This window comes from Oncorhynchus masou, unplaced genomic scaffold (assembly GCF_036934945.1).
Source record: "Oncorhynchus masou masou isolate Uvic2021 unplaced genomic scaffold, UVic_Omas_1.1 unplaced_scaffold_2074, whole genome shotgun sequence".
Lineage (NCBI taxonomy): Eukaryota > Metazoa > Chordata > Actinopteri > Salmoniformes > Salmonidae > Oncorhynchus > Oncorhynchus masou.
Window position 1 is genome coordinate 55,776 of NW_027008560.1, and position 13,116 is coordinate 68,891.

A 13,116-nucleotide genomic window follows, 5' to 3' on the forward strand; every position below is an offset into this window, starting at 1 on the left:
CTGGGAGTTATAGGCCTGTATCTATCCTCTGTATAAGAAGGGGATAAAGTCTGACCCTGGGAGTTATAGGCCTGTATCTATCCTCTGTATAAGAAGGGGATAAAGTCTGACCCTGGGAGTTATAGGCCTGTATCTATCCTCTGTATAAGAAGGGGATAAAGTCTGACCCTGGGAGTTATAAATAAGAAGGGGATGTCTGACCCTGGGAGTTATAGGCCTGTATCTATCCTCTGTATAAGAAGGGGATAACAGTCTGACCCTGGGACTGATTAATTAGGCCTGTATCTATCCTCTGTATAAGAAGGGGATAAAGTCTGACCCTGGGAGTTATAGGCCTTTGATACAGTTATCAGTATCTTTCCTGTATCTATCCTCTTATGTAAGAAGGGGATAAAGTCTGACCCTGGGAGTTATAGGCCTGTATCTACCCTCTGTATAAGAAGGGGATAAAGTCTGACCCTGGGAGTTATAGGCCTGTATCTATCCTCTGTGTAACATCAAAGATCCTGGAGAGAATTGTACATGAGCAAATGTATGAGTATGTTAACAAACAGGGTCTAATGTATGATTTTCAGTCTGGTTTTAGAAAAACATACTCCACTGATTAATTCATGTCTACTTTACTTGACTGACTTCACCAGGAAAGAGATTGATGAGGGAAATCTCTGTGGAATGGTACTGCTTGACCTACAGAAGGCCTTTGATACAGTTAACCACTGTCTCTTAATCTCCAAACTGGAGGCGCTGGGGTTAAGCAGTATCTTTCCAGGCTGGGTAAAGTCCTATTTATCAGGAAGGGAGCAAGTAGTAGAGGTTAATCGTTCACTGTCTCAGGCAAAACCAATGAGTTGTGGCGTTCCACAGGGGAACGTGCTTGGGCCTCTGCTGTTTTTATTGTATATTAACGATATGAAAGATGCTTGTTCTTGCCATCTTTTTCTTTATGAGGATGACTCTACACTTCTGGTGTCTCACAAAAGTAAAACTATGTTGGAGAGAATACCTAGCACAGAGCTAACTAACATTAACAAATGGCTTGGAGTGTAACTGCTCTTGTTTGTAGAATGAAGAGTGGACCAAGGTGCAGCGTGGTAGGCGTGCATCGTAACTTTTGTGATGACACCAAACAAATTAATAAAGTCAAAAAAACGAAAGCGCACAGTTCTGTCAGGCTACAGAAACTAGACAGAAAACAAGATCTCACAAACTCAGTTGGAAAACAGGCTGCCTAAGTATGATTCCCAATCAGAGACAACGATAGACAGCTGCCTCTAATTGGGAACCATACCCGGCCAACAAAGAAATCGAAAACTAGAATGCCCACCCAAATCACGCCCTGACCTAACCAAGGAGAGAAATAAACAGTCTCTCTAAGGTCAGGGTGTGACATGGAGATAATAAGCTATCTCTGCACTTTGGGAAAACTGAAGCAATTATTTTGGGATCCAGACCTAAATTGTGTTGGTCGTCTGAAATCAGGGTGGAGTTAGGGGGTGAGGTGCAGACTACTAAAACCTCTGTTAGCTACTTGGGACGTATCCTTGATGGAAGCTTGGGAGGTGTGAGCATGGCAAATAAGGTGCTAGGGAAGGTTAATTACAGGATGAAGTTTTTGGCTAGAAAGTCCAAGCTGCTTGATAAGGACTCCATGAATGTGCTAGCTACTGCCCTCATTCAATGCCATTTTGACTATGCTTGTACTTCCTGATTTGGGGGCTTATCTAAACTTATGAAGGGGAAGCTCCAGATAGCCCAGAATAAGCTGATCAGGGTAGTATTGAAGGTGAGTCCACGTACTCACATAGGCAGGAGCTGCTTTCAGGAATTAAACTGGCTGCCTGTTGAGGCTAGGGTGTCCCAGATTAGACTAGGTCTGGTTTACAGCAGTATTTATGGTCTTGTTCCAGAAATCTAAGTGATTACTTTCCTCATGTTAGGGATGCACACAATCACAGCACCAGATCAGGTGTTGCTGAGGTGTGCTTATACAGGTTCAGGAGTAATGCTGGGAAAGGTACGGTCTTGTATACTGGAGCCTCAGAATGGAATGAGTTGCCTCTGACTATAAAAACAACATCCTGCATGTCTCAGTGGCTGTTCCACTGGATGTCAGAAGGTGAATTCACCAATTTGCAGTCGCTCTGCATGTCTGGCAAATGACTTAAATGTAAATGTAAAATGTATAAAGTAAAAACATGTTTGATGTCTTCTGTGCCCATAGGAATACCTAGGATAGGATAAGTAATCCTTCTCACCCCCCCCCTTAAATGATTTCACTATTGTAAAGTGGCTGTTCCACTGGATGTGCTAAATGACTTAAATGTAAATGTAAAATGTATAAAGTAAAAACATGTTTGATGTCTTCTGTGCCCATATGAATAACCCTTATGATGTAACTGGAATGATGAGATAGATGTTCTTCTTCTATGTTTTTATTTTATTATTTCACTGCCATACCGTGTTCGATCTTGTCGAGCCATTCGACCATTTTAAAAAACAAGCGCACATAACACTTAAAAGCCATACATGCACATGAATAAAATCATGGAGGATAACACACAATAAAGTCCCAGACTTATTTCCATTGACACATCAAGAGGACCACAATGGAAATAAGACCCAGACTTTATTGTGTGTTATCCCCTCATAATACTAGAATGTGCCATGGCCTTCTCTGTTTTGGTGCACTACTCCAACAGGGCAATGAATGGGAAGGTATGGGATCCATTCTAAATATATGGGTTCCACCTATTGTCCATCTCTAAACTGTCAAGGCTGCTTCAGCCCCTCACTCTGATGCAGCATCCTTACATCTTATAGTGGATGTTAACTAAAATATCATCTATTCGTGGCATGTTGTCCCAACCTGCACATATCATTTAGGGATTGAATTGGGTTTAACTCATTTGAAGTGCATTACTTACTGTCTGTCTACATAGTAATTGAATAGTTGAGGTAAATGTATAGGCCTATAGCTGCATGAGGAATCACAATAAGAGAGACACTTGTTGAATCACCAGTTTAGAAACAGAGCCAGGTCGTGGACAAAATGGATGACAAAATTCATTTTTTATTTGCTAACCAAGCAATGCGTAATGTCTCATCTTTCAAACAACTGAAGCAATATCAACACCATTCATCCAGAAAATGGATAGGGTTATGTTATTTTCTGACAAAATATAGCATTCTCAAATGCAATGTGTTTAGAATATTCAAATACAACCATTATCAGAAATTCATACATTGGGTGGATTGAAACTGACTGTGATGTGGAAATCTTTAAACCAACAAAGGCTTTGTCTTTGAGCCATGGGTTTTCTCTAACATTTTACAGGGTCCTGGTGTCGTTGTGAAGTCTGAGACTAAAGCTATATAAGGCAAAGCGTATCTGACAGGTATATACTACTCATCTGTCAACGGCTTTAACTGAGACACCTCATGCTCCAATCTATCGGTAGCTTCCACTCTTGGATGGCCTCCGTCAGGTTTAAAGGCACACACAAAGAAGTTATTCTGGCTACATGGTTTATCATTCCATTTGCCGGTTTCTGAGAAGATGAATAGAGATGGAGACATTAAATGAATAGTATTCTTAGAATATGTCATCATATGTCAGAAACAAAAATTAAAATGAAGCATTTTCTTGCCTCCCAACCCCACAACACCTTTTGGAATCAAATAAAAGGTCCCAGAATATTCTAGAAGTGCCAGCACTCAAGCATTAGAAATGTAAGGGTTTCACCAGCACAATTCCAACCACAATTCAAACCACAATTCCAACCACCATTCCAACCACAGACAGTTATCCCTTGCTTACCAAGCCAGTTCATCTCCATGCAACGTCCGTCACCGGATGGTTGCTTGGGGTCCTGAATCCAGGCAGAGAAATTCATATCAGACCCATCGACCCAGAGGAAGTTGCTAGCCTGTGGGAGAGAGAGAGCAGGACATATAACTGACCAAGCGAGGGGGTATAACTGCTGTTGCTCACCTGCTTTTGCTAATGATGGCCAATTTGAACAGTGAACACTACTTGTTTTGAGATTCATTTTAGTCAGTTCATATTAGTGATGGGCACCGATATGAAAAAGTAGATGTCAATACAGTTGCATTTTTCCCCCAAACAATATTGATATACAATGAGTGTACAAAACATTAGGAATACCTGCTCTTTCCATGACATAGACTGACCAGGTGAATCCAGGTTAAAGCTATGACCCCTTATCGATGTCAGTAGTTAAATATTCTTAAATCTGTATAGATGAAGGAAGGGAGACAGGCTAAAGAAGGATTTTTAAGCCTTGAGACAATTGATTCATGGATTGTGTATATGTGCCATTCAGAGGGTGAATGGGCAAGACAAAATATTTAGGTGCCTTTGAAAAAGGTATGGTCGTAGGTGGCAGGTGCACCGGTTAGAGATTGTGAAGAAAAGTAACACTGCTTGGTTTTTCATGCTCAACAGTTTCCCGTGTGTATCAAGAATGGTCCATCTCCCAAAGGACATCCAGCCAACTTGACACAACTGTGGGAAGCATTGGAGTCAACATTTCCCTTGCCAGCATCCCTGTAGAATGCTTTCAGAACCAATATTAGGAAGGTGTTCCTAATGTTTTGTACGCTCAGTGTATTTCCTGGCTTTATGACAACCTTGCAACCACATGAATGTTCACTTTTCTGTTGACTTCCAGGGTTCTATGAAGTCTAGACAACGGCTTGCTGATTGCCCATTGGGCCAGGTGTGAATGTTCTAGAAGCTTAAACCCACTCAACCAGTTTCCATCCATTGTCGATGGCCCAATAACAGGCAATTATGTATGCTCAGTTGAGAGCCTGTGAAGATCTGTGAAGCACAATCTTTATGTCTTTTTACATAAAACTGTATGTTAACAGGAAGGGATAAACCAATATCACGATATGCCTTGCTCATATTGATACATCAAGCGATATCGATATCATGGATTTTGGTGCCCAACGCTAGTTATTATGATTATTAACACCTGTGAAGGGTCATTTACTGCATGACCACCGAGCCAGATGCGAGGGTTATGTCGGCTGCTCCACTGACTGAATTCATCCACAGCATTGTTGTCCTCAGCACTGTGGATTGATACCAGATGAGCACCAGACTTCACAGATTTGCAGTGATTCTATGTGATGTAGACATTAAGGAAACAAAGACAACACATTTAGAGTTGGATTAATTTGGATGACGCTTTGAGAGTTACTTATGGAGGTAAAATCACACAGCATACAGTAGATATAGACCCAGTGGGCACACACTTGTTAAATCAAATCAAAGTTGTTACCATGTCATTTCGATCAAACAAATCTATGTTTTTCCTTCTGATGACATTGAATCAATGTGGAAAACTGGTTGGATTATGAAAAAGTCATCAACGTACAGTATAGGAATTTAGGATTTTTATCACCCAAAGTTTAACCTAATTCCAATGACATGGTTCAAAATGTTGATTATTTCACTTTGAATTCACGTTAGTTGACAACTCAATCAATCACAGCTAGATGTGACGTCTGTGCCCAGTGGTGAGTTACACTACTGTATGTCTACCTTTAACTGAGACATCATGGATATGTGGGATAAAACCTGAGAGAAGTCTGAATTTACCTCAGCTGACGTAAAGTCCAACATCTGGTTGATGTGCTTAACACAGTAGGAGCCCAATTTGTACCAAGCAACATGACCAGTGCATGGCTCAATAGCATAATTCCTTCGTAGTTGAACTGTTGAATTATCTAGGAGAGAGAAAACAAGTGATACAAGCAGACAGAGCTCATAATACAGCAAGTAAAACAGGTAAGGCTGTAGGGGAGAGTGGGGTATGTTGTGCCAACGGGTTAGTTGAGCAACACCTTGTTTCTAGGAAACCATACACAACATTAATTAAATGAATGTGATCACACATTTAGGAAGTGGTCATCATTTCATGAAGGAAGAAACATGGAGAAAGTGTTGCTCGCTCCAAAAACGGATTTCCACAAAGTCAGATAAATGTATTGTGTTATAGGTTTCATGGTGCTTGTATCTAAAACAAAATAGGTTATTTTAAGAATCTTTCATATATCAGTTGGGGTCTCTATAAGCTACAATATGAGGTCCTCAACCTAGCATGAAAGTGCATCCCTGTAGCTGTGTGAGCTAATACAGTGAAAATGGATGCTTTGGGGTAAATTGTGTCATTTGGCCAGGGTTCAAGTTGAGCCAATAGCTCAACACACCCCATACAAATGCTAATTACATTTAGTCAGTTTTATACATAATATGCATAGTATTTTTCCATATTAACTCAAGATAGTGTCTGCTCTGTATCAATAAAAATGCACTATAATGCGTCGTGTACACAAATGTAAAACAACCAGGGGTCCAGCCTCCCTTGAGGTTCTTGAAAGAGCAGCCAAGGAAGTGAGAGAAGGGAAAAAGTCCATTCAAGTAACAGTTAGGAAGGAAAAATAGACAGAGTGACACTGAAGAGGAACATTGACAAACAAGAAAATAAACATGATCCTGTGAGAAGGAGAGGCGTTGATACCAGAGGAACACAGGGTGTTTGTGATGACATGGAGTCTGAGCTTGCTAAACATATCAAGAATCTGGCAGACATTTTCATGGGCTTAGTAGACTCAAATGTAAAGAACTTACCTATGAATTGGAACAACATCCTTGTTCAAGACAACTGGCGGCTCAATTTACCCCATACCCTGAGACCACTTTTTTTGGACAAGCTGTTTTCAAAACTGTTACGTTTACATGAATTCTGAATATTTCCAGGGATACACAACATCTTGAAATATATGTAGATATATTTGTTAGAAAGAATACTATATTTCCCCTGATGTAGTGATGCCGATGCTGAATGTAAAAAATGACTCAACAGACCGCAATGCCCCCTACCACTTCTGAGTAGTTTTCATTTTTAAAATGATAAACTTGGGTTAGCTAACACAGGAGTGATTGTTGCTGATAATGGGCCTCTGTACGCCTATGTCGATATTCCATAAAAAATCTGCCGTTTCCAGCTACAACAGTCATTTACAACATTAACAATGTCTACACTGTATTTCTGATCGAATTCATGTTATTTTAATGGACAAAAAACGGTGCTTTTCTTTCAAAGTGATCCCAAACTTTTGAACGGTAGTGTATTTGCTTGATGTTAGGTTGTTGACCTACAGTAGAAGACAGGTTCACAGGGATCATGTCAACATTTATCTATTTTTTATGTAACCATTTAATCAGGCAACTGAGTTGTGCAATGACGACCTTGGGAGAGACAAAAGGCCTCCTGTGCGGACAAGGGCTGAAATTACTTTAATGTTGAGTTTAATGTTGAGCTATTTTATGTAGAGCAACAATTCTTATTTTCAGATCCTCAGAGAGTTCTTTACAATGTTGAACTTCCAGTGACCAGTCAGTATGAGGGAGTGTGAGAGCGATGACACCAAATTTAACACACATGCTCCCCATTCACACCTGTGACCTTGTAACACTAACGAGTCACATGACACCAGGGAGGGAAAATGGCTAATTGGGCCCAATTTGGACATTTTCACTTAGGGGTGTACTCACTTTTGTTGCCAGCGGTTTAGACATTAATGGATGTGTGTTGAGTTATTTTGAGGGGACAGCTAATTTACACTGTTATACAAGCTGTACACTCACAACTTGACATTGTAGCAAAGTGTCATTTCTTCAGTGTTGTCACATGAAAAGATATACTCAAATATTTACAAAAATGTGAGAGGTGTACTCACTTTTGTGATATACTGTACATATGAGATGAGTAATGCAAGATATGTAAACATTAGACTAATATGTGCCATTTAGCAGCCACTTTTATCCAAAACAACTTAGTCATGCGTGAATACATTTTACGTATGGGTGGTCCCAGGGATCAAACCCACTACCCTTGCATTACAAGCACCCTGCTCTACCAACCGAGCAATTTTGAAAGACGTGCACCCTTAGGCTGTGCCATGCCCGTCTCTGTTTTGGTGCACTACTCCAACAGGGCAATGAATGGGAAGGTATGGGATCCATTCTAAATATATGGGTTCCACCTATTGTCCATCTCTAAACTGTCAAGGCTGCTTCAGCCCCTCACTCTGATGCAGCATCCTTAAATCTTATAGTGGATGTTAACTAAAGTATCATCTATTCGTGGCATGTTGTCCCAACCTGCACATATCCATTTAGGGATTGAATTGGGTTTAACTCATTTGAAGTGCATTACTTACTGTCTGTCTACATAGTAAGTGAATAGTTGAGGTAAATGTATAGGCCTATAGCTGCATGAGGAATCACAATAAGAGAGACACTTGTTGAATCACCAGTTTAGAAACAGAGCCAGGTCGTGGACAAAATGGATGACAAAATTCAGTTTTTATTTGCTAACCAAGCAATGCGTAATGTCTCATCTTTCAAACAACTGAAGCAATATCAACACCATTCATCCAGAAAATGGAAAGGGTTATGTTATTTTCTGACAAAATATAGCATTCTCAAATGCAATGTGTTTAGAATATTCAAATACAACCATTATCAGAAATTCATACATTGGGTGGATTGAAACTGACTGTGATGTGGAAATCTTTAATCCAACAAAGGCTTTGTCTTTGAGCCATGGGTTTTCTCTAACATTTTACAGGGTCCTGGTGTCGTTGTGAAGTCTGAGACTAAAGCTATATAAGGCAAAGCGTATCTGACAGGTATATACTACTCATCTGTCAACGGCTTCAACTGAGACACCTCATGCTCCAATCTATCGGTAGCTTCCACTCTTGGATGGCCTCCGTCAGGTTTAAAGGCACACACAAAGAAGTTATTCTGGCTACATGGTTTATCATTCCATTTGCCGGTTTCTGAGAAGATGAATAGAGATGGAGACATTAAATTAATAGTATTCTTAGAATATGTCATCATATGTCAGAAACAAAAATTAAAATGAAGCATTTTCTTGCCTCCCAACCCCACAACACCTTTTGGAATCAAATAAAAGGTCCCAGAATATTCTAGAAGTGCCAGCACTCAAGCATTAGAAATGTAAGGGTTTCACCAGCACAATTCCAACCACAATTCAAACCACAATTCCAACCACCATTCCAACCACAGACAGTTATCCCTTGCTTACCAAGCCAGTTCATCTCCATGCAACGTCCGTCACCAGATGGTTGCTTGGGGTCCTGAATCCAGGCAGAGAAATTCATATCAGACCCATCGACCCAGAGGAAGTTGCTAGCCTGTGGGAGAGAGAGAGCAGGACATATAACTGACCAAGCGAGGGGGTATAACTGCTGTTGCTCACCTGCTTTTGCTAATGATTGCCAATTTGAACAGTGAACACTACTTGTTTTGAGATTCATTTTAGTCAGTTCATATTAGTGATGGGCACCGATATGAAAAAGTAGATGTCAATACAGTTGCATTTTTCCCCCAAACAATATTGATATACAATGAGTGTACAAAACATTAGGAATACCTGCTCTTTCCATGACATAGACTGACCAGGTGAATCCAGGTTAAAGCTATGACCCATTATCGATGTCACTAGTTAAATATTCTTAAATCTGTATAGATGAAGGAAGGGAGACAGGCTAAAGAAGGATTTTTAAGCCTTGAGACAATTGATTCATGGATTGTGTATATATGCCATTCAGAGGGTGAATGGGCAAGACAAAATATTTAGGTGCCTTTGAACAAGGTATGGTCGTAGGTGGCAGGTGCACCGGTTAGAGATTGTGAAGAAAAGTAACACTGCTTGGTTTTTCATGCTCAACAGTTTCCCGTGTGTATCAAGAATGGTCCATCTCCCAAAGGACATCCAGCCAACTTGACACAACTGTGGGAAGCATTGGAGTCAACATTTCCCTTGCCAGCATCCCTGTAGAATGCTTTCAAAACCAATTTTAGGAAGGTGTTCCTAATGTTTTGTACGCTCAGTGTATTTCCTGGCTTTATGACAACCTTGCAACCACATGAATGTTCACTTTTCTGTTGACTTCCAGGGTTCTATGAAGTCTAGACAACGGCTTGCTGATTGCCCATTGGGCCAGGTGTGAATGTTCTAGAAGCTTAAACCCACTCAACCAGTTTCCATCCATTGTCGATGGCCCAATAACAGGCAATTATGTATGCTCAGTTGAGAGCCTGTGAAGATCTGTGAAGCACAATCTTTATGTCTTTTTACAAAGAACTGTATGTTAACAGGAAGGGATAAACCAATATCACGATATGCCTTGCTCATATTGATACATCAAGCGATATCGATATCATGGATTTTGGTGCCCAACGCTAGTTATTATGATTATTAACACCTGTGAAGGGTCATTTACTGCATGACCACCGAGCCAGATGCGAGGGTTATGTCGGCTGCTCCACTGACTGAATTCATCCACGGCATTGTTGTCCTCAGCACTGTGGATTGATACCAGATGAGCACCAGACTTCACAGATTTGCAGTGATTCTATGTGATGTAGACATTAAGGAAACAAAGACAACACATTTAGAGTTGGATTAATTTGGATGACGCTTTGAGAGTTACTTATGGATGTAAAATCACACAGCATACAGTAGATATAGACCCAGTGGGCACACACTTGTTAAATCAAATCAAAGTTGTTACCATGTCATTTCGATCAAACAAATCTATGTTTTTCCTTCTGATGACATTGAATCAATGTGGAAAACTTGTTGGATTATGAAAAAGTCATCAACGTACAGTATAGGAATTTAGGATTTTTATCACCCAAAGTTTAACCTAATTCCAATGGCATGGTTCAAAATGTTGATTATTTCACTTTGAATTCACGTTAGTTGACAACTCAATCAATCACAGCTAGATGTGACGTCTGTGCCCAGTGGTGAGGTACACTACTGTATGTCTACCTTTAACTGAGACATCATGGATATGTGGGATAAAACCTGAGAGAAGTCTGAATTTACCTCAGCTGACGTATAGTCCAACATCTGGTTGATGTGCTTAACACAGTAGGAGCCCAATTTGTACCAAGCAACATGACCAGTGCATGGCTCAATAGCATAATTCCTTCGTAGTTGAACTGTTGAATTATCTAGGAGAGAGAAAACAAGTGATACAAGCAGACAGAGCTCATAATACAGCAAGTAAAACAGGTAAGGCTGTAGGGGAGAGTGGGGTATGTTGTGCCAACGGGTTAGTTGAGCAACACCTTGTTTCTAGGAAACCATACACAACATTAATTAAATGAATGTGATCACACATTTAGGAAGTGGTCATCATTTCATGAAGGAAGAAACATGGAGAAAGTGTTGCTCGCTCCAAAAACGGATTTCCACAAAGTCAGATAAATGTATTGTGTTATAGGTTTCATGGTGCTTGTATCTAAAACAAAATAGGTTATTTTAAGAATCTTTCATATATCAGTTGGGGTCTCTATAAGCTACAATATGAGGTCCTCAACCTTGCATGAAAGTGCATCCCTGTAGCTGTGTGAGCTAATACAGTGAAAATGGATGCTTTGGCGTAAATTGTGTCATTTGGCCAGGGTTCAAGTTGAGCCAATAGCTCAACACACCCCATACAAATGCTAATTACATTTAGTCAGTTTTATACATAATATGCATAGTATTTTTTCCATATGAACTCAAGATAGTGTCTGCTCTGTATCAATAAAAATGCACTATAATGCGCCGTGTACACAAATGTAAAACAACCAGGGGTCCAGCCTCCCTTGAGGTTCTTGAAAGAGCAGCCAAGGAAGTGAGAGAAGGGAAAAAGTCCATTCAAGTAACAGTTAGGAAGGAAAAATAGACAGAGTGACACTGAAGAGGAACATTGACAAACAAGAAAATAAACATGATCCTGTGAGAAGGAGAGGCGTTGATACCAGAGGAACACAGGGTGTTTGTGATGACATGGAGTCTGAGCTTGCTAAACATATCAAGAATCTGGCAGACATTTTCATGGGCTTAGTAGACTCAAATGTAAAGAACTTACCTAGGCACAACATCCCTGTTCAAGACAACTGGCGGCTCAATTTACCCCATACCCTGAGACCACTTTTTTTGGACAAGCTGTGTTTTCAAAACTGTTACGTTTACATGAATTCTGATTATTTCCAGGGATACACAATATCTTGAAATCTATGTAGATATATTTGTTAGAAAGAATACTATATTTCCCCTGATGTAGTGATGCTGATGCTGAATGTAAAAAATGACTCAACAGACCGCAATGCCCCCTACCACTTCTGAGTAGTTTTCATTAGAAATATGTTACTCTGTGACTTTATTCAAATCCTTATAAACAAACTAACTGTAAATGTTTAACCAACATCTTTCATAATTTGGTTATTTTACCCCTAAAGACAATTAAATCTGAAAACAACACCACTTCCAAACTCAAAGTCTAGAGTAGCCACTCTGGGTTTGACATGATCATGATTGTATTGATGCTCACCTGCACAGGTTTTCGGGCAGAGGTGGGCAGAGGCCCCGAGGAACATCACCACCAGAACGAGTAGGGCCTTCATCTTGTCTTCTGTCTGTCTCTCTATCTGTTTGTTTGTATTGATTAACACAGGTAAAAGAGCATAAGTTAGCTAAAGGAGAAAAATAAAAGATTGATGTAAACAATGGATACAAGAAGTAAAACAATTGTCTTACCAAAGTGTGAACTCTTTCTTTTCTATTCTTTTGACTTTCTAATTATCTCGCTCACCGCTCTCTGCTTTTATAGTGTATCTGTCTCATACCCCTCCTCTACCTCCTCTTCACCTCTGCATGCCTCCTTGTTTGTCTCTATCCTTATAAGGTCTGTTGATTTGGTTGGTTATTAATTCAGTACCTTATGAGTACAATTTAACCATTTCAAAGCATTTCAGAAGATATGACAAAATGTCATAACAAGGAGGAAAGTTCATCATATTTTATCATCTTAAAATGTAGTAGCCTATTGTGCATATTTGAAGTTAGGCTTATCATGAAGTGCATTCCAACACAACATTGGCCCGCTAGAGAGAAGAGATGTGTCAATTATAATTTTATGTTGGTATATTTATTTGACGTTAGATTGCTGACATAGAAGACAGGTTCACTGCCAGTTACTGGGTTCATGTCA

General features: G+C 39.9%; 1 protein-coding gene and 1 long non-coding RNA gene across 2 annotated transcripts; both read right to left on the bottom strand.

Annotated features, from left to right (window-relative positions):
• Positions 1-3,160: 3,160 nt before the first annotated feature.
• LOC135532868 (uncharacterized) lies at positions 3,161-5,641 on the bottom strand. Its single transcript, XR_010454412.1, has 4 exons — positions 5,630-5,641; positions 5,001-5,150; positions 3,818-3,926; positions 3,161-3,548 (listed from the first exon to the last, which is right to left on the bottom strand). It is a non-coding gene; the product is annotated as an uncharacterized LOC135532868 (long non-coding RNA).
• A 2,741-nt stretch (positions 5,642-8,382) lies between these two features.
• LOC135532869 (lectin-like) lies at positions 8,383-12,743 on the bottom strand. The gene is made up of 6 exons (XM_064960295.1): positions 12,663-12,743; positions 12,457-12,553; positions 10,962-11,089; positions 10,333-10,482; positions 9,150-9,258; positions 8,383-8,880 (listed from the first exon to the last, which is right to left on the bottom strand). The coding sequence occupies exons 2-6, from the start codon at positions 12,527-12,529 to the stop codon at positions 8,735-8,737; spliced, it is 606 nt and encodes a 201-aa protein (XP_064816367.1). The 5' UTR covers positions 12,530-12,553; positions 12,663-12,743; the 3' UTR covers positions 8,383-8,734.
• Positions 12,744-13,116: the final 373 nt, after the last annotated feature.